We start from the raw sequence: 20,643 nt of genomic DNA on the forward strand, positions 1-20,643 counted from the left end.
ATAGATGGTGCACGCTACCTTTATATACAGAAGCACTCGGTCATTTCATTTTACATAGCATTTTGTTCCTGGTTGTATACAACCGATGCACCATTTATTCTATAAGAAACTGTATACTTGATCTATGGATATGGACTATAAGTCAATGGAAGGTATCAGGTATTGCAGCTCAGCTCCATCTTAAAGAAGAAGCCAGTGCTAGGCAGATAGGGGATAAATGTCTGATTGTGGGGGATCCTAGCGGTCGGGGGGGGGGGGGGGGTGAGATCTCCCATGTGGGGTCCCCTTGCTCTGCGATGTTTTGTATCCAGCAAGTCAGCTTCAATCCATTCCGTTCCTTTGTCTCCGCCTCTCCCATAGAGATTAATCGAGGGGGCGTGTTTGTACCAGCTAAGAGAAAACCAAAAAGATTACCAGCATTTAATATTTAAATGCTGTAATCGCTATTGATCATTACCGGCAGATGTTAGCTGCTTATATAAAGCGAGGATCTACCAATTATGACGAGGACCCGACGCGCGGGCCCGCGCCAGATTCCCCTCACCCTACCCATGACATACTCGATAAGTGGCAACACCAAATAGCTAAGAAACAGCCATATAATATTTATTGGGATAATAATGGTTCAGTTTTGTGTTTCCAAAGCTGACCATACACTTTCTTCGCTGGTATAGTCTGATCTCCTTTAATACAAAAAGGACCAGGCATGTTGATCAGATGGTGTTGCCGAAATTAGCTGATTTTCACAACATTAAAGGGGTATTTCAGGATAATAATATTTTTTATAATTTGCTGGAGTTGGTATAAAATGAAAACAGAAGTTATACTTACCTTCCCCGATTCCCTGCAGCTCCTGTATGGGAGACTTCCAGACCTCTGCTGCTCATCTCTAGCAGGACCTGCCCACCTACCCAGTTACTGTTTGCAGCCAGCAGGACCTGAGTGAACAGGTCTTGCTGAGACATCTCTTCTCAGAGCAGATGAGCAGCAGGGGTCCAAAAGTCTCTGGTACAGGACTTGCAGGGGATGGAGGAAGGTAAGTATCCCTTGTTTTTTATTTTACCACCTTCAGCAAAATATAATAACTTTTATAGTATTGGAATAGTGCACAAATATAGAAGCTATAACTCTTTGAACTAATTCATTATTATAAAATGGGGTATAAATGCTAGGTTTAGGGGGTGGGATTAGGGTGTGTGAATCATGATCATAAAGCTCCTACTCACCCGCTAATAATATAATTTTAACCCTATTTTGAAGTGAAAATATGTTTGAAAATATGATGGCCATATGATTATTTATTGAAAAGTACAGATAGTAAAACCCCTATATCTTGGGAATGGGCAAAGTAGCTAGAAGTCAAAACAGCATTGGAATTGGCACCCATGGCCTCCAAGGTGTAACAAATTTCAATTTTTTTGGACTGACCACATGTATCAGACACTCTTGACTCCTTCTGCTTTTCATTAACATTTTTCCCTGATATATTGTATTTTCTTTTGTTAAAGGTTTTTCCACAAAAGATATAAAGAAGGATATATTTATCGATAATGTTCTCAGTCTGAAGCTTGAGTGTACTCTAGTTGTCGACTCAATGGATTTACAGATTAGTGTTTCATGGAGACATGGAAAGGATCAAATCAGCAGTAACCTGTACACATACAATAATACAGATAAACAATGGAATACCGCGTATGAGTAGGTATATTATATGTGTATATCACTTTTGATCATGGGTAAAGGGAGTGGATCCTGTAGGGAATCATTCATAATGTGCACCCTGAGCTCTGTAATAGATGGCCCAATGCTCTATTTAAATGAGTGACGATCGTGTCCATCAGTGCTCACTTACTGAGCCTATCACTGGCCCAATTGGGCGGTATCAGCCTATCAAGCCAATAATTGCCCTGTGTAATAAGGGCCCTTAGAGGCAGCAGGTTGGTCCAGTTGTTAGCACTGTGTTAGTGTGTCCTTTGAGGACTATTGTTTTCTGCCACAGCTGAAAAATGTGTTAGCATTTTATAAGCATGGGGAAGTAAATGTACCAAAAGATAGCTAGATGTTTCGACACCCAAGGAAAAAAAGATTCCATTTGCTATCCTCAAAATCTTCGAGGGACAGAATCTCAGGGGGGACCGGAGGTACATAGGAGAAGGGGGAGCATGCGTGCCACCCCAGGGCCCACTCTCAGCAGGTGAGTGTGCACTGATGATGTGAGATGTCACTCACCAGTCACCACCCACATGACACACCACACCATGCCCTCCCCCACCCGCAGACTACATGCAGGCCTGCGCTGATATGACCTGGGCCCCCCACTTCTTGCAGCGTTCTTGGCATATAAATAAGTGGCCAGTCCTCGCTCAATTGTTTGACTATCATACGACAATAATAATCCGGCTCTGTGCATCCACCGCTTAAAGTCCAATTTTTTAAGTTGAGACTATAGACACAATAGGAGGGATTCCTTCATTATCGGTCTCCCCAACCACATGATTTCCTGGTGTGTGTGTGGGGGGGGGGGTTGGAGATGCATCCGCCATAGTTCTTACACCCATGCCTATCCTTATCTACATGCCTATGGTGGCTTTTTGGCCCCCCATTCTCCTCTACCACCCCTCTAGCTATGCCCCTGTTTTCTGTTATTTAACATTGTAAACCTTTTCCTTTCTCTCCACAGATTTGTAGTAACAGACGTGAACAAGACCGGGGACTACGCCTGTGTTTTCAGTTCTGGCACAGAAGTATATGGAACATTTAGTGTAATAGGTAACAATAATTTTACTCCATTCTGGACACTGCAGTTATGTAAGGGAAGTTTCTTGTAGAAATTTTGTAGCAGATTTATTACCTAAGAAGGTATAATATAAAAGTAGCGATAGACCGTGTTCACATGTGACAAAACTATATGAAGAGATTTTAGGCCAAACCTGTCAAATCCAATGAAGTCAAATTAGATATTACATATAAGTGGCTTGTATGGACAAAATGGGAGAGCCAGAGGAAAAGTTGCCCAGTTGTCCATAGCAACCAATCAGCTCACATCTTTCATTTTTTAACAAGACCTCTGCAAAATGAAAGGAGCCATCTAATTGGTTGCTATGGGCAACTAAGCAACTTTTCCTCTGGACAGGTTTTGATAAATCTCCCCCGATGTGTTTTTCAAATTTGTTCTTATGATTATACAATGAGATATCAGAGGTGGTCTCAAAAAATGTTTTATCTATTCAGATTATAGGGGGAGATTTATCAAAACCTGTCCAGATGAAAAGTTGCAGAGTTGCCCATAGCAACCAATCAGATTGCTGCTTTCATTTTTGAAAAGGACTCTAAAAAATGAAAGAAGTGATATGATTGGTTGCTATGGGCAACTCTGCAACTTTTCCTCTGGACACGTTTTGATACATCTCTCCCTAATAATCTTTTAAGCAGTTTATAATGATATACAATACAGATGTAGCACCCTCAATAATGAAGAACCTCCTGGTCAGTGTTTCCCAACCAGGGTGCCGCCAGCTGTTGCAAAACAGCCGAAGGCTGTCCGGGCATGCTGGGAGTTGTAGTTTTGCAACAGCTAGAGGCACCTGGTTGGGAAACACTGCTCCTGGTGCTGGACGATAGCTATCCAGACATGTGTATGTGAGCAGCAATGCATACTGTTCTGTGTGCATCATCACTTACTATATTAAGGGGTACTTTTTTTTTTTTTATCAACTGGTGCCAGAAAGTTAAACAGATTTGTAAATTACTTCTATTGAACAATCTTAATCCTTCCAGTACTTATTAGCTGCTAAATACCACAGAGGAAATTCTTTTCTTTTTGGAACACAGAGCTCTCTGCTGAATCACGAGCACAGTGCTCTCTGCTGACATCTGAGTAGGAGAAAATCCCCATAGCAAACATATGCTGCTATGGACAGAGATGTTAGCAAAGAGCACTGTGGTCATGATGTCAGCAGAAAGCTCTGTGTTCCAAAAAGAAAAGAATTTCCTCTGTAGTATTCAGCAGTTAATACGTACTGGAAGTATTAAGATTTTTTAATAGAAGTAATTTATAAATCTGTTTAAATTTCTGGCACCAGTTGATTGCAAAAAATAATAATAATAATAATAATTTCCACCGGAGTACCCCTTTAACAGGCCATCCTCTCACACCCAGCTTGGTGAATATACTGTAAGCAGTGCACTTGATGTGTTTGGTGGCTGCTACATTGGCACATTGTGGAGTTTTCTACATTGGACTACATTTACAGTACCCCCACAAAGTCTGCTGTAAAATTTGCTCCTAATGGGGTTACACACTAGAGTCCTGCATCGAGATTGGGATCCCGCTGGTCCCAATAAAAAAAAAACTTGCGGGCAGTAATAAGGTTGTCATGGGGAGGAGTAGGTGGTCACAGAACTTACAGCGGGTCCTGCAAAATCCTCTATAGTCCCGCAAACCTGAAGTGCCACAAAGCAATGTTATTGTATCAAGCTTGTTGGCCTCAGCAATGGAAGTCCATGTATAACCCTAGTTATAGACTGGGCAATACACATTTTTGTAGGCAAAACATGATTTCAACAGGGCCAGCCAAAGATGTCCCCACCCTCCCACGAATGTAGGTATTTGGGGGAAAGAGGGATTGGACAGATGGATTTCCACGTGCCCAAACGTTTGTCCTTGGGGGAGATAAGCTGCCGCCAAAGGTGTCTGGCAGGGTACTTCCCTTTTCCTGTTCAGTAGTGTTGAGCGGCATAGGCCATATTCGAATTCGCGAATATTCGCGAATATATGGACGAATATTCGTCAAATATTCGCGAATATTCGCATATTCGTTATATTCTCGTTTTATTTTCGTGTATGCAAAAATTCGCGTATACGAAAATTAACATATGTGAAAATTCGCATATGCGAAAATTAACATATGCTAATTTTCGCATATGCGATTTTTCGCACGCCAGTCTCACACAGTAGTATTACAGCCTTCTTTACACCACACAACCTGGAAGCAGAGAGGGGTGATCACTGTGATGTGTACTGTGAAGAAAAAAAACAAAAAAAACGAATATTCGTAATTACGAATATATAGCGCTATATTCGCGAAATTCGCGAATTCGCGAATATGCGATATTCGCGAATAATATTCGAATTGCGAATATTCGCGAGCAACACTACTGTTCAGAACACATGCGTCATCTAGTTCGCAGGTGCTGAGCAAGTGTTAGGGTACGTTCCCACTAGAGATGAGCAAATCGAATCTGACGAAGTCAAATTCATTCCGAATTTCATGAAAGATTTGATTCAGACCGAATCTGAACTTTAAACTCGATTCTAAATAACAAATTTCTTCCTTAGCGACGCCTTGCGGTCGTCCTGTGTAATATATAGATTCAAGGGGCTTTCTCCTGCGCTTGCATCTCTGCAATAGATAGGATGATCGCAGCGGGTGTCAAGAGTGACACTTGCTTTGATCTGTCCTCAACTGCAGGTACTACTGCTCCCAACATGGAGCACACTCTGCTCCATGCTGGGTGGTGTAGTACTGGCATTAATAGACAGATCACAGCGAGTTTCACTTCTGACAACCGCTGTAATTGTCCTGTATAATGTATAGATGTGAGCAGCTGGCCGCTCTTATCTGGTCCCACTATAGTATGAGTATATGCCGTATATACCTATTCATATTTCCTGCAGAAAGCTGTGAGTGGCTGGAACTATCTGGCCAATCACAGCTCTCTGCAGGAAATATGAATAGGTGTTTATACGGCAGTGCAGGGGACCATAGTGTTCGGCCGCATCTATACTTTATACAGGAGGATCGCAATGTGTGTCAGAAGTGACACGGGCGATCTGTCAATTAGTACAAGTGGTACTACTACTCCCATCATGTAACAGTGTGTTCCATGGTGGAAGTAGTAGTAGTACTACCTAAAATTGTAAAAAAAACACACACTACATTTTTATTATTGTCGGCAAAATTTTTATTGCCCAGCCTGCCCACATAAATTGATCCCTAGAAAAAGTATAAGGGTGGAGGTACTCTACTCTACTAAAGGTGGTGCAATAAACAATGCAATGTATTAAAATGAAGTTCTGTCACTTAGTATCAGTTGGCACAGCTTTCCATGGCTGGTTAGCTGATGTCTGCTGCGCGCTCGCAAGTGCTGCAGTCCCGCACAATTCAGCCCACTAGAGGGCACTAAAGCAGAGTTGTAATAGTGTTAGTAACTGGTAACTCGACATGCAGAAGCAAGGTTTTGTATGTAATACTAACCTGCCATCCACTTGCTTCTGCATGTCGATTTACTATTACATCTCCGCTTTAGTGCTCTCTAGTGGGCTGAATTGTGCGGGACTGCAGTGCTTTCCAGCACGCAGCAGACATCAGCTAACCAGCCGTGGAATGCTGCGCCGACAGATACTCAGTGACAGGACTTCATTTTAATACATTGCATTGTTTATTGCACCACCTTTTATATGTAAATTATTTTATATGTAAAGCATTCATTCATACCGTAAGCGGAGGGGATTGCAAAGATCCTGCATCCCCCCTGCTATTATTTTGTGTAATAACTAATAAATCACTATTGTACCTTGGACATTTGCTTACCTACTATTTTTATACATTAACCATTAACCCTTTAGATACACGTTCCTTTCATACACTAACCATTTACCCCTTATTATAGAACATGCACACATTCAGCCACCACAATATATATATCCACTCAATTTACCCATATAAACAGAACGCTCATACATTTTTAGCTACCATAATTTATTAATATCCAAGTTAAACTTATTTACCCACATCCACAACCATCATTTATGTTAATATACAACACAAGGAAACATAGCCGCACATCCACCATTCGTATTTTGATCTACTTGCTTCCCAGCATAATTAAAAATACTAACAGGTTGTTAGTATACATTTTGATTAAAAATTACAAGCCCACTCGCCACGTCAAGGCCACCTAGTCAGAATGGGTCCCTAACCTAACACTGGCGGTCACCACTGTCTTCGAGACACCATGCCCACAGGGGAACGACCCAGTTGTCAGGCAGCCCCACTGCTGCCTGACCAAGCCCCTGGCTCTGGGCCGCATCACAGAAACAATGGCCGCCACAGAGAACCACACCAATGTGAACACTTACCAGAGGGCTGGGAGAATGTTAGGAGGAAACCCTTATGCAGTCTCCTGCTGATTAAAAATGCCTGGGCCGAATGGATGGAGTGGAGTGCTGGCCATGAAAGAATATATTATGCTGAGAAGCAAGTATGTTTCTCTGTTTGTGTTGTACATTTGTAGTCCCTCCCCTCTTCCATGGCCAGCACTCCACTCCACCCATTGGCTCAGGCATTTTTAATTAGCAGGAGACTGCATAAGGGTTTCCGCCTAACATTCTCCCAGCCCTCTGGCAGGGAGCACTTCGTGGGTGTTCCCACTGGTATGGTTCCCTGTGGTGGCCATTGTTTCCGTGATGCTTTGTCTGTGGGGTGGTGCGGCCCAAAGCCAGGGGCTTGGTCGGGCAGCAGTGGGACGGCCTTGCCACTGGGTCTTTCCCCCTGTGGGCATGGTGTCTTGGAGGTGGTGGTCGCCACCCGACGCTATGCCAGTGTTACGTTAGGGACCCACTCTGACTAGGTGGCCTTGGCGTGGCGAGTGGACTTGTACTTTTTAATCAAAATGTATACTAACAACCTGTTAGTTTTTTTAATTATGCTGAGAAGCAAGTAGATCAAAATACAAATGGTGGATAGGCAGCTATGTTTCTCTCTTTGTGTTGATCATTCACATTAAAGGGGTATTCCAGGAATTTTTGTTATGACTATGCTACAGGGGCTGAAGTTAGTGTAGTTCATAATATAGTGTCTGTACCTGTGTGAAGATTTTCTCACAATTCTTCTGTGATGATGACAGGGAGCCTGCCTGCTTCAATGGGTGGAGAGATCGCTTGGTGGGAGAAAGGTCAATCTGTAACAGCTGTAGGCACCCTGATTGAAAACTTATTTGAATGGATGCAGCTCATTTATGTTTCCCTGGGTGGGGTGGCTGATGTGTGGGAGGGAGGAAGATGGAATTGTGGAATTTGTAGTCAAAAAAAGAAAAGTCAAACAGGAAATACCAGTTCACAAACAGCTAGCCACAGTGTTATGGTAATCATCTAGATGCAAGAAAGCCACCCGCATCTATACATTATACAGGATGATCGCAGGGGGTGTCAGGAGTGACACTCGGGCAATCTAGCATAGGTACTACTACTCCCATCATGAAACAGTCTGTTCCATGCTGGGAGTAGTAGTACTACCTAAAAAAAAATCAAAAGTTGAGAAAAAAGCGAAACACACACACACTTTATTAAAACCATTATTAAAATAAATTACTAATAAAAATTTGCTGAGAATTTATTCATATTGATTATTTTTGGAAAATTCAGTGAATCGGCCAAATTGAATTTTTCTAAAATTTACTCATCTCTAGTTCCCACCTACCGCTAAGGCTGGGTTCACACTAGAGGATTTCTGGGCAGATTATTCCAGAGATCAAGCCGGCGGCACTAGGACCACGCGGACTACATTGTCGTCTCCATAGATGTCAATGTATTCTGAGCAGATCTCCCAAAAGATCCACCCAGAAATGCATTGCCGTCTATGCGGTCCTGGTGCTGCTGACTAAATCTCCAGCAGAAATTCTGCCCAGAGATTCCGTAGTGTGAACCTAGCCTAACAATGTATTTCACGCTGTGCAAAATCGTCTGCCCAGCAGGAAATTGCTGCATATTATCTGATGATCATATACACAAGGCTAGCCCTGTGTTTTCAGTGAAGATTGGATGCAGAGCCGTGCGCCAGCGTGACTCTGATGCTTGGCTTCACCTCCAAGCATCACTAAACACACTAGGCTACCGCCGGCTAGCTGTGTGGTTTCCCAACACCAATGGCTGTCCTGTGGCTTCGGACTGCTTTGGGCAGCCTTGCAGCACAAGTGTTGGGCCCACTCAGAGACTGAATGAGGTATTAATTATGTGTGCATTTTATTTAGAAATTTGTATATTTTTTTCATAATTATCTTATTATTGTTCAGATTTATGTTAAATGTGTTACTGTACCCTTAAGAGAGGAGCTGTGTAAACCCCATGTGACCCTGCCTGCCAATGGGAACCCCTAAATTCTTCTCCATATAATGTAGTGGGGGAGGAGTTGCCCCAGTGTAAGCTGAGCGACAGTGTGGTTAAGGTGTGCTGTGTGCGGAAGCCTCAAGGGAAGGCCCAGATCAAACGTATTCAATCCAGTCATTCTGCAAGAATCACCCGCACAGTGGAAGTTCATGCCTTGGCGGAGAAGGCTACAAGACCTTGACAGAACCCTACCTACCATGATTAATCTACCCGTCTTACAAGTCAGTATCAGTTCATTTGGTGAAAGCACCACAAGTCCTAGCAAGGCAACAGGGCTCCCAAGGGGTTATGCTGCATCCTCTCACCCAGCACCAGACTGTCTGTGTCTACCACTGTGTCTGCACCCTGCTCAGTAAAGACAGTTATCCATAACCTGATGTGGTTGTGTCTGGCCCAGGAGAAGCTGTCTCCAACCTCGGACCGGGTATAGGATAACGGTGCCTTGGCTTCATGAAGTGATGAGGTAATTCCTAACACCCCGTGGTTACCACACCTATGTATATGATCATCGGAGAATTTCCTGCTGCGCAAACGATTTTGTGCAGGGTGAAAATGTGCCCTAAAGCCGACAGCTATCTGAAGTGTGTGGAATGAAGTATCTGATTAGGCATATTATAATCCCTCTGACTCAGTGTTTCCCAACCAGAGTGCCTCCAACTGTTGCAAAACTACAACTCTAAGCATGCCCGGACAGCCTTTGGAAGTTGCAGTTTGCAAGTTTGCAACAGCTGCAGGCACCCTGAATGGGAAAAACTGCTGTAATTTGCTGTAATTGCATCTTTCACCATCCACATTAAAAGGGTACTCTGGCATTAAGACATCTTATCCCCTATCCAAAAGATAGGGGATAAGATGCCTGATCGTGGGGGTCCCGCGAATGGGGACCCCCGTGATCTTTCACGCAGCACCCCGTTACCATCAGCCCCTGGAGCATGTTCGCCCTGGATCTGATGACTGCCGATCACGGGGCCGGAGTATTGTGACATCACGGCTCCTCCCCCGTGTGAAGTCACGCTCCACCCCCTCAATGCAAGGCCCCGGCCCCGTGACCGGCAGTCATCAGACCCGAAGCGAACATGCTCTGGGGCTTATGGTAACGGGGTGCTGCATGAAAGATCATGGGGGTCCCTAGCGGTGGGACCCCCCGCGATCAAGGACCAAAGGATAGGGGATAAGATGTCTTAGCACCGGAGTAGCCCTTTAAATCCACAGGGTAATTCCAGTTCATTCATAGTTGACTAATATCTAGAACTTTATGAGGATAACATTATTTTGTTGTATCATTTCAGTATTTTTTTGTATTTCTTTTTCTAGTGCCTCCGGTTCATAGTGGGAGCAAGGCTGTAGTTAGCTACAATGGAGATTTTCTAGTTCTTAAGTGCGATACCTCAGAATACAAACCAGTAAAATGGTTATGGTTCAAAGTGACTGAGGATGAGCTGGTAAGTTATCGTCCATTGCATTTTTGTTGTTGTATTTTTCCTGGTTGTGCAGTTCTAAATTACTTTTCTTTTTGATTGATAAATAACTTTGTTAGCAATCAATCAGCATAAGTATATACATGATGTACTGTGACGCAGTGCAGGCTAGGAAGCCTCACACAATAAATTAATACAATTACTGTACATTGCGCAGTAGTACAACATACAGCACAGGGGTCCCTACACTATACATCCTACCAAACGCTACACTGACATTCCTGCAGACGTTATGTACAGGACAGTACAACATACAGCACAGGTGTCCCTACACTATACATCATACCACATGCTATGCTAACATTCCTGCAGACATTATATGCATGATAGTGCAACATACAGCATAGGTGTCCCTACTCTATATATCATACCACATGCTAAACTACATTCCTGCAGATGTTATATACATGAAAGTACAACATACAGCCCAGGTGTCTCTACGCTATACATCATACTACATGCTTCACTAACATTCCACCACACGTTATATACATGACAGTACAACAAACAGCACAGGTGTCTCTACACTGTACATCATACCACACGCTATGCTAACATTCCTGCGCACATTGTTCCGAACAAAATGTTCCGAATGCTGGGGCAGTGGAGTACCCCTTTTAAGACCTTATTTTGAGAACCTTGTTTGGCCATGAAAGGTTTTTATTGCTTGTTTACTTCAATGAATGCTTTGTAGCTCCAGCTCCCAATGGCTTTCACAGAAGAGATAACACTGCATAGCTAAGATCACACTGGGTCCCTATTGGGAAGCAATTTTTTTTTCCCCAAAACAGAGGAGCCTGTGGTAATTTTTTTTCTGCCCTATGATCATTGTTTTATTTCAACACAAAATACTCCAGTACAGTTTCTTCAGGGTGAAGAATACTCTATGTGACCAAAACTAAGCACTCTTATTCCAGAGGCCAAATAGAAGCCACATGGGCTGTAGTATCCCAGCTTAATAAAAGTCAGCTTTGAGTCATCTGTATTATATTTTTGGGTCCATCAAATGAAAGATTGCTTTGGCCCACCCTCTATGGATACAGAACATGTGCACATTTTTACTTTTAATTGTGTCATCAGGACACACAAAGGACGGATTATAGGATATTACCAAGATCAAATAGTTTATTAGTGAATCATCTTGTAAGAAACAGACCCAAGTGATAAGTAATTGTCTTCAAGTCTTCAAAGTCACCTCCATATAATATTGTCGGAAAGTTAAAGGGGCACTCCGCCCCTAGACATATTATCCCCTATCCAAAGGATAGGGGATAAGATGTCTGATCGCAGGGGTCCTGCCGCTGGGGACCCCTGAGATCTCCCTGCTGCACCCAGTGTTCGTTTAGAGCATCAGGTGCAGAGCTGAAGGCTCGTGACATCATGGCCACGCCCCACTTGTGATGTCACGACCACGCCCCATCAGTGCACATCTATGGGAGGGGGCGAAACGGCCGTCACGTCCCCTCCTATAGACGTACATCGAAGGGGCGTGGATGTGACATCACAAGCGGGCGTGACTGTGAGGTCACGAGCCTCCGCCCTGCACCTCCAGTCGCTCAGTGCAACGGATGTCTGGGGTGCCGCAGCTGAGATTGCGGGGGTCCCCAGTGGCAGGACCTCCGCAATCAGACATCTTATCTCCTATCATTTAAAGAGTACCTGTCACTAAATGAACATTTGTAAACTAACTCAAGCTATGTTCCCTAACTACTACTAACTCCCCCCTTCCCTTAGAACATTTTTAAGAGCTTTAAAAAGCTCTGTATCTTACCTCTCTTCTTGCTCACATACTGTGAGCTGCCGGCAGGGGGATGTGGGTGTGCCACAGCAGGCGCTTTGTCACTGAAGCCTGGGAGCAGTAGGGGAGTGCGAGTGAGCCCGCTTTGCAGAGCCCCGCTTGTCCTCAGTGCGCAGAGCCCCGCTTGTCCTCAGTGCGCAGAGCCCTGCTTGTCCTCAGTGCGCAGAGCCCCGCTTGTCCTCAGTGCGCAGAGCCCCGCTTGTCCTCAGTGCGCAGAGCCCCGCTTGTCCTCAGTGCGCAGAGCCCCGCTTGTCCTCAGTGCGCAGAGCCCCGCTTGTCCTCAGTGCGCAGAGCCCCGCTTGTCCTCAGTGCGCAGAGCCCCGCTTGTCCTCAGTGCGCAGAGCCCCGCTTGTCCTCAGTGCGCAGAGCCCCGCTTGTCCTCAGTGCGCAGAGCCCCGCTTGTCCTCAGTGCGCAGAGCCCCGCTTGTCCTCAGTGCGCAGAGCCCCGCTTGTCCTCAGTGCGCAGAGCCCCGCTTGTCCTCAGTGCGCAGAGCCCCGCTTGTCCTCAGTGCGCAGAGCCCCGCTTGTCCTCAGTGCGCAGAGCCCCGCTTGTCCTCAGTGCGCAGAGCCCCGCTTGTCCTCAGTGCGCAGAGCCCCGCTTGTCCTCAGTGCGCAGAGCCCCGCTTGTCATGCAAGTGAGCACAGCGCTCCAGTCTGTCTGATTGACAGGCGGGGAGCTGCACTGAGCTCGTCACGTGCTCAGCCAGCGCTCTGCGATTTCGGACTCACTGCCAGGCCAGGGGGAGTACGAAATCTATGTAAAAGCTTGCGGCCAGGGACTCCTAGGGAGACCCCTAGTGGTCACATTTTCAAAATGAAAATACACCTAAAAGGAAGCATTTTTTAACATAAAATCATATTAGAAAGTTGTTCTATATACAATCAGCTATAACATATCAAAAAATAGTTTGATGAAAAGTACTCTTTAAGATCTATGATTATGTCATGGCCGAAGCTCACTAGAGGATCCTGTTATACTCTGTTGGGCCAGCATTACGTTGAGTAATGATGTCCTCATTAAATGGGTTACAAAGGCTTTTCATGTGTGACTTTTTCCCTGTTCCTCATGACCTACTGTATTTCTTCTTTTGTAGGTGCCAGTAAATTTTACAATGGATACCAAAAGATACAGTGAACTTAGCACTAAACTCAATGAAACAAAGTTGCGCATTTCAGATCTGACTGAAAGTGACAGTGGTGGCTACGCCTGTAAGGCCGATTTTGGAGAGATTGGAGAAAGCAAAGGCCAAGTTGAGATAAAAGTTATCAGTTACATGGTTCCTCTGAGGATCTTCCTGGCCATAGCTGCTGAAGTTGCAATCTTAGTAATTATAATAGGGGTCTATGAATTCATAAGCAAGAGGAAACAGGGTCAAGAAGGTAGGAACACATGTGCCCAAAAATAACGCTTAAATATTTTGAATAAGCTTAAAAACAAGGCCTGAAACTAACATAGATATTTTTTTATCATAACTTTTATTTTGGCTTGACATATACCGAGGTAAATGTTGCATGATGACATCGGTTCTCATGGGAAAAAATAAGATGCCTAAGATGGATGCCATCTTTCTGCCCACAATTGCCTTTTGACTGCCATGTTTATTTAAAAAAAAAAGTAAATGTTTAATGTGTTCGTTTTTTTACTGGATAGTACAAGTATGCATTGATTTTGTATCAAAATATCCTCAACAAAATGCAAGCAAAGTAAAATTCCGACTGCATTTTCGCACTTTTATATTTCCCTCCCCACCTTCTAATAGCCATAATGCTTTACATTTTTCACCTACAGACCCCTATGAGGGCTTGTTTTTTGTTCCACCAATTATACTTTATTATGACATCACTCATTTTACCATAAAATCTATGGTGAAACTAAAAAATATATATATTATTTGTGCTGCAAAATTCGAAAAATTTTCTGTGGAAACTTTAGTAAATATGTTGAAATTTTTTGAAAATGTCAGGGGCACGCCCCCTTTTTGGCCACCACACCCCCTTTTCCCAACCTTTTTAGGTTTTATGAGTAAAATGGAGAGTATGTTGGATTTTTATAATTTTTTGCACCAATTCTGGCGCAGGCACAATTTGTGCCGCAATGTGCCACACTCTGGTGCCTTGCGCCATATTTTGCCGCACAGTCCAACAAAACAGGTTTGATTTGCAATAGTAAATGAGGGCCATTATCTTTATTCTGTATGTCTATATGATTAAAATTATACCCTATTTTAGTCATTTCTTTTACAACTTTTTAAAAATATTAACTTTTTGTACAAAAATAAGTATGTTTAAAATTGTCCTCTTCTGACCCCTATAACTTTTTTTTCTGTATATATGACTGTATTTTTTTGCACTGTGATTTGTAGTATTTATATTTACCATTTTTGTTTTTATGGGACCTTTTGATCATTTTTTATATTTTTTTTTTCCTGGTATATGAAGTGACCAAAAATCATCAATTCCGGAATTTGGTATTTTTTTACGTTGACGACATTGACCGCATGGTTTCATTAACATTATATTTTAGTAGTTTGAACCACACATGTGTATTATTTTATTTGAAAAATGGGAAAAAGGGAGTGATTTAATTTTATTAGGGCGGGGGCTTTTTTATATTTATCATTTTATTTTCACTATTGTTTATATTACATCAATCTTTCAATTGCAGACACTGATTAATGCTTTGATCATTGTAATCATCACTTCATTAGCGCAGACTGCTTAGGCAAAAGAAGCGCCAATCGAACGGAACAGACATAGATAAGAAACCTCTGCCTGTTGTCACGATTCGGCTCACAGGTAGTGGATCCTCTGTGTCAGCGAGGGATTGGCGTGGACCGTGCTGGTGGACCGGTTCTAAAAGGCTACTGGTGTTCACCAGAGCCCGCCGCAAAGCGGGATGGTCTTGCTGCGGCAGTAGCAACCAGGTCGTATCCACTAGCAACGGCTCAACCTCGCTGACTGCTGAGAAGGCGTGGGACAGAAGGACTAGGCAGAGGCAAGGTCAGACGTAGCAGAAGGTCGGGGCAGGCGGCAAGGTTCGTAGTCAAGATGGATAGCAGAAGTTCAGGTAACACAGGCTTTGGACAACACTAAACGCTTTCACTAGCACAAGGCAACAAGATCCGGCAAGGGAGTGCAGGGGAGGTGATCAGATATAGCCAGGGAGCAGGTGGAAGCCAATTAAGCTAATTGGGCCAGGCACCAATCATTGGTGCACTGGCCCTTTAAGTCTCAGAGAGCTGGCGCGCGCGCGCCCTAGAGAGCGGAGCCGCGCGTGCCAGCACATGACAGCAGGGGACCGGGACGGGTAAGTGACCTGGGATGCGACTCGCGAGCGGGCGCGTCCCGCTGTGCGAATCGCATCCCCGACGGCCATGTCAGTGCAGCGCTCCCGGTCAGCGGGACTGACCGGGGCGCTGCAGGGAGAGAAACGCCGTGAGCGCTCCGGGGAGGAGCGGGGACCCGGAGCGCTAGGCGTAACACCTGTCTTCACAGCAAGTCGGGACCCCAGTTTTGTCACGGTGGTCTTGATCAGCTCCGTTAGGTAGCCAGCCACGTTTTCCAGTTTTAGATGCTGCTAATAACTTTGTATGCGTGATCTAAAGAGTCCAGCATGAAGATACAAACAGGGGAGCACTCACAAGGTCCACTCACAGTTTCAGTGCCAGGAAATCTTTATTTGGGTGCGTGTTAAAAGTTACAGCTGGACGCCAAGTCCCCGTAGCTCGGGCAAGCTGCTTTCACGCCAACACAGAGGGCGCTTCTTGGTCGCTTCTGGTGGTCTGAAGAAGCGCCCTCTGTGTTGGTGTGAAAGTGGCTTACCCAAGCTACAGGGACTTGGCGTCCAGCTGTAACTTTTAACCCGCACCCGAATAAAGATTTCCTGGCAGCGAAACCGTGAGTGGACCTCGTGAGTGCACCCCTGTTTGTATCTTCATGCTGGACTGTATGCTTATCTGTGAAGTCTTTCACTAGGGGTGTTAGCACCTATTAGTCTAGGAACGGTGCACCGCAAGCCCGGGATCTCCCTCTCGTTTTCCCTAGCCTGTGATACATGCAAGGCTGTGAGCCGTGGTTGGTAGTGCCGATCGCTGTTTCTATCATTGTCATGTGATCTAAAGAGTTATTGCCGGATATCGTCCCAATCCATGATGGCCAGCATTTGCTTTGGGTCCTGACTGCTGAACCAGGACCCACCAAGTATGAATGGCGATCAGCTCCTTAGCAGAGCAGGACAAGGGTGTACATTTAGGCACTTTGTCCTTAAGGAGTTAAGAAACTGGACAGAAAACTGACTTGGTGTTAGAATTTAAAGGGATAAGTGTCTGATCGCTGGGAGATCCGAATGCTAAAACACCCACCCACCCGCGATCTCCTGCCTGGGGCACTGTCTCTCTCCGTGCACGGCGGGATCTCCACTCTATGCACGGACCATGAAGCGGTGACCAACACGTCCCTCCTTGTAGCTGGAGGGGATGTATCGTTTACAGCTTTGTGTCCTTTAGGGTACGTTCCCACACGGCGTATTTTGCTGCGTATTTGCTGCGTATTTGGTGCTGCGTATTTTCCTACCCATTGACTTCAACAGGGAAAATAAAATACGCAGCAGCAAATACGCAGCAAATACGCCGTGTGGGAACGTACCCTTACCGTGCATTGGTCTACAGTTATCCATACACGGAGAGAGCTGGGGTGCCGTGCAGGAGATTGCAGGGGGTCCCAGTGGTCAGACCCCCCGTGATCATACACTTGTCCCATATCCTGTGGATAGGGATAAGATGCTCTGCAAAGGAGTACCCCTTTAAGGATAATATACTGTATTTTTCAAACAGTTAAGCATTATAAACTAACATGAAGTTCACTATATTAGCATTATATGATACGATTCTCAGGCCGTTCACTATGTACACAATCATGCATTTATCATTTTATTTCACATAAATATTGATATTCGCTGATTTTTCTTATCTATCTTCTACAGATGTTAAACAAGACTATGAACCAATGTCGCAAATGTAAGAATGTATTTCATACATTTTCAGTATTTTCCTAACCTCATGCCTCTTCTTATATGGTTTGCATTTTTTTCACTCTGCTTTCTGCTTTAGGAAATCGGAGGACAGCAGTATTGCCGAAGCCAGCACTACAAGGCAAAGGAAGGTGTAATGCTAAAGGTGATATCATGTACAGGGGAGATGATTAATGAGCAGTGCAGGCAAGCATTTCTACATCTGCGAATTGTAGTGGTTTCATCAGATCAATTTGCTGGAATACATATCCATAAGGCTGGGTTCACATTGCACTTTAGTCTTCCATCAGATGTATGTATCGGGAGGGCTCCTGATGTGGTGGACCACCGGTGTATGGCAAGACCATGGGTGTAGTGGTGTAGATGGTGGGGCCTGATGGTATTCACCCATGGGGCAAGATGTTATTAACCCCTAGTGTTCGTGACGCCAGAGTGCTTTTTGGTACCGGAACCACACGAACGGTATCTCCGGTATTCCAATGGCTAGTTAAGGAAAGAGTCCACAACAAGTTATGGTTTAATGGAGGCTTTACTGAGTTTAAGACAGATGGTATTATCTTCACAGATAGGCCAGATTCCCAGAGAGGTGGCCAGGAACCCAAAAGAACCTCACAGCTTGCTGGGACCAATTAGACTTGTAATAGACTATGACTATATGCCGGACTTGACTACATGTAGTGACAGCAGACATAGACTTTTGACTTACTGGAATGACTGTAGCTTTGTGGCCTTCCAGGTAGCTTGTCACTTGCACTGAGATCTCTGGTGTTAACTGTTCCTCAGCAAAGATCATAAGAGAGAGAATTGTAATGGCCACCCCTTTATATACTGGGGGGCTGGACTAAGGCCCATTGGTCAAGCTGCATGTCATAGGTTAAGCTGGAGCTCTCTGGGAGAACATGTGACAACAAATCATGTGACTGCATAACATAACATGTGACAGACTTACAGGTCCTTTAGACAACCTCCCACAGGTCCTCTGCTCTATCTATACATTATTTATTTATTTATTTATATAGCGACTACATATTTTGCAGCGCTTTCAATTATGGGGTACACACAAAGACAAGTATCAGACATTAAATTACACAATAACTATTCAAACAAGAGGTGTGGGGATATGTTGAGGATATGTTGAGGCCAATTAAAGAATGTTATAGGCCTGTCTGAAGACTGAAGAGATGTGTTTTTAGGCCACGTTTGAAATTATGGATGTTGTTGTTGAGTCTGAGGGATTGAGGGATAGCATTTCAGAGAACCGGGGCAGCACGAGTGAAGTCTTGGAGTCGGGAGTGAGAAGTTCGGATTATAGAAGATGTTAGTGTGAGAGCATTAGCAGGACGGAGAGAACGTGTAGGATGGTAGACAGAGATGAGAGAGGAGATGTAGGGAGGTGCAGCGTTGTGGAGAGCTTTGTGTGTGAGACTGAGGATTTTGTACTGTATTCTGGACTGAATTGGTAACCAGTGTAATAACTGGCACAGGGAGGAGGCGTCGGTGTAGTGGCTGGAGAGGAAAATGAGTCTGGCTGCAGAATTAAGGATGGACTGGAGAGGAGAGAGTTTGGAGAAAGGAAGGCCTATTAGTAAAGAGTTACAGTAGTCGAGGCGGGAGTGAATCAAAGCAATAATGAGAGTTTTAGCAGTTTCAGTAGTGAGAAACGGGTGGATTCTTGAAATCTTTTTGAGATGCAGGTGACAAAAACGTGAAAGAGACTGAATATGGGGAGTGAAAGACAGATCAGAGTCAAGTATAACTCCAAGACAGCGAGCCTGCTGCCTGGGAGTTATGGTAGTACCACATACCGAGATGGAAATGTCAGGGTTAGGTACAGTATCAGTTGATGGAGAAAAGACAAGAAGTTCTGTTTTAGAAAGATTTAGTTTCAGATATAAAGAGGACATGATGTCTGAGACAGTCACTGATATTCTGTAGGAGTGCAGGGGTGATGCTGGAGGAAGAGGTATAGAGTTGGGTGTCATCAGCATAGAGGTGGTACTGGAAACCAAATCTACTGATTGTTTTTCCAATGGGGGATGTGTAGAGTGAAAAGAGTAGAGGACCCAGGACCGATCCCTGGGGAACCCCGACAGCAAGGGGAAGAGGAGAAGAAGTAGAGCCTGAAAACGAGACGCTAAAGGAGCGGCCAGAGAGATAGGAGGAAAACCAGGTGAGAGCAGAGTCCTTGAGACCGATGGAGCGGAGACTACTGAGGAGGAGTTGGTGATCCACAGTGTCAAAAGCCGCAGACAGGTCCAAGAGAATCAGTAAAGAGAAATTACCATTTGATTTGGCCATCAGAAGATCGTTAGTGACTTTGGTTAGGGCCGTTTCTGTGGAGTGAAGGGAGCGGAAACCAGACTGTAAGGGGTCAAGGAGAGAGTTCTCGGAGAGATAGCGGATAAGGCGGGGGTAGACCAAGCGTTCCAGGAGTTTGGAGATAAAGGGGAGATTTGAGACGGGTCGATAGTTGGCTGCACAGGACGGGTCCAGAGATAGTTTTTTTTTCAATAGTGGGGTTATGATAGAGTGTTTGAAGGAGGAGGGAAAGACCCCAGAACAGAGGGAGAGGTTAAAGATTTTAGTTAGGTGACAGCTGATAGCAGGAGAGAGAGACTGGATGAGGTGTGAAGGCATGGGGTCACTAGAGCAGGTAGTGGGGCGGGTGGAGGAGAGGAGCCTGGAAACCTCATCCTCCGTTACAGGCTCAAAAACTGAGAATGATTAAGAGGAGACGTGGCTGGGGATTGGATCAGAACTTTTAGGGGACTGGGAGAGGATTTCATCACGAATGTCATCTATTTTAGTTTTGAAGTATTTGTCCAGGTCTTCAGCACAGAGATCAGTGATTGGGGTCTGTACTTTAGGCCGAAGGAGAGAGTTGAACGTGTCAAAAAGGCGTTTTGGGTTGTTAGACAGAGAGGAGATGAGGGAGGTAAAATATATTTGTTTGGCGAGGTGAAGAGTGGAGTAATAGGATTTAAGCATGAATTTATAGTGCAGATAGTCTGAAGAAGTCTTAGTTTTCCTCCACAGACGTTCAGCACACCTAGAGCATCGCCTGAGAAAGCGGGTTGTTAGCGTGTGCCAGGGTTGCTGCCGTCTGTGTCGGGAGGTTCGTGTTTTAGAGGGTGCCATTTGATCCAGGGTAGACTTTAGGGTGTCATGGTAA

The 20,643-nt window shown here is 44.6% G+C and overlaps 1 protein-coding gene across 3 annotated transcripts in view; it reads left to right on the forward strand.

Annotated features, from left to right (window-relative positions):
* Positions 1-20,643, forward strand: part of EMB (embigin) — a 97,722-nt gene that overhangs the window by 31,370 nt on the left and 45,709 nt on the right. For 2 of the 3 annotated variants that reach the window (XM_056542006.1, XM_056541993.1), the window contains exons 3-8: positions 1,509-1,698; positions 2,681-2,769; positions 10,481-10,608; positions 13,537-13,822; positions 17,424-17,457; positions 17,551-17,616. In XM_056542006.1, coding sequence (XP_056397981.1) covers positions 1,509-1,698; positions 2,681-2,769; positions 10,481-10,608; positions 13,537-13,822; positions 17,424-17,457; positions 17,551-17,608 — 785 coding nt within the window. In that variant the 3' untranslated portion in view covers positions 17,609-17,616. Of the gene's footprint in view, positions 1-1,508; positions 1,699-2,680; positions 2,770-10,480; positions 10,609-13,536; positions 13,823-17,423; positions 17,458-17,550; positions 17,658-20,643 lie in introns of all 3 variants that reach the window. The other variant, XM_056542001.1, reaches the window with a different exon arrangement.

This window comes from Hyla sarda, chromosome 1, assembly GCF_029499605.1.
Source record: "Hyla sarda isolate aHylSar1 chromosome 1, aHylSar1.hap1, whole genome shotgun sequence".
In the NCBI taxonomy this organism is placed as follows: Eukaryota; Metazoa; Chordata; class Amphibia; order Anura; family Hylidae; genus Hyla; species Hyla sarda.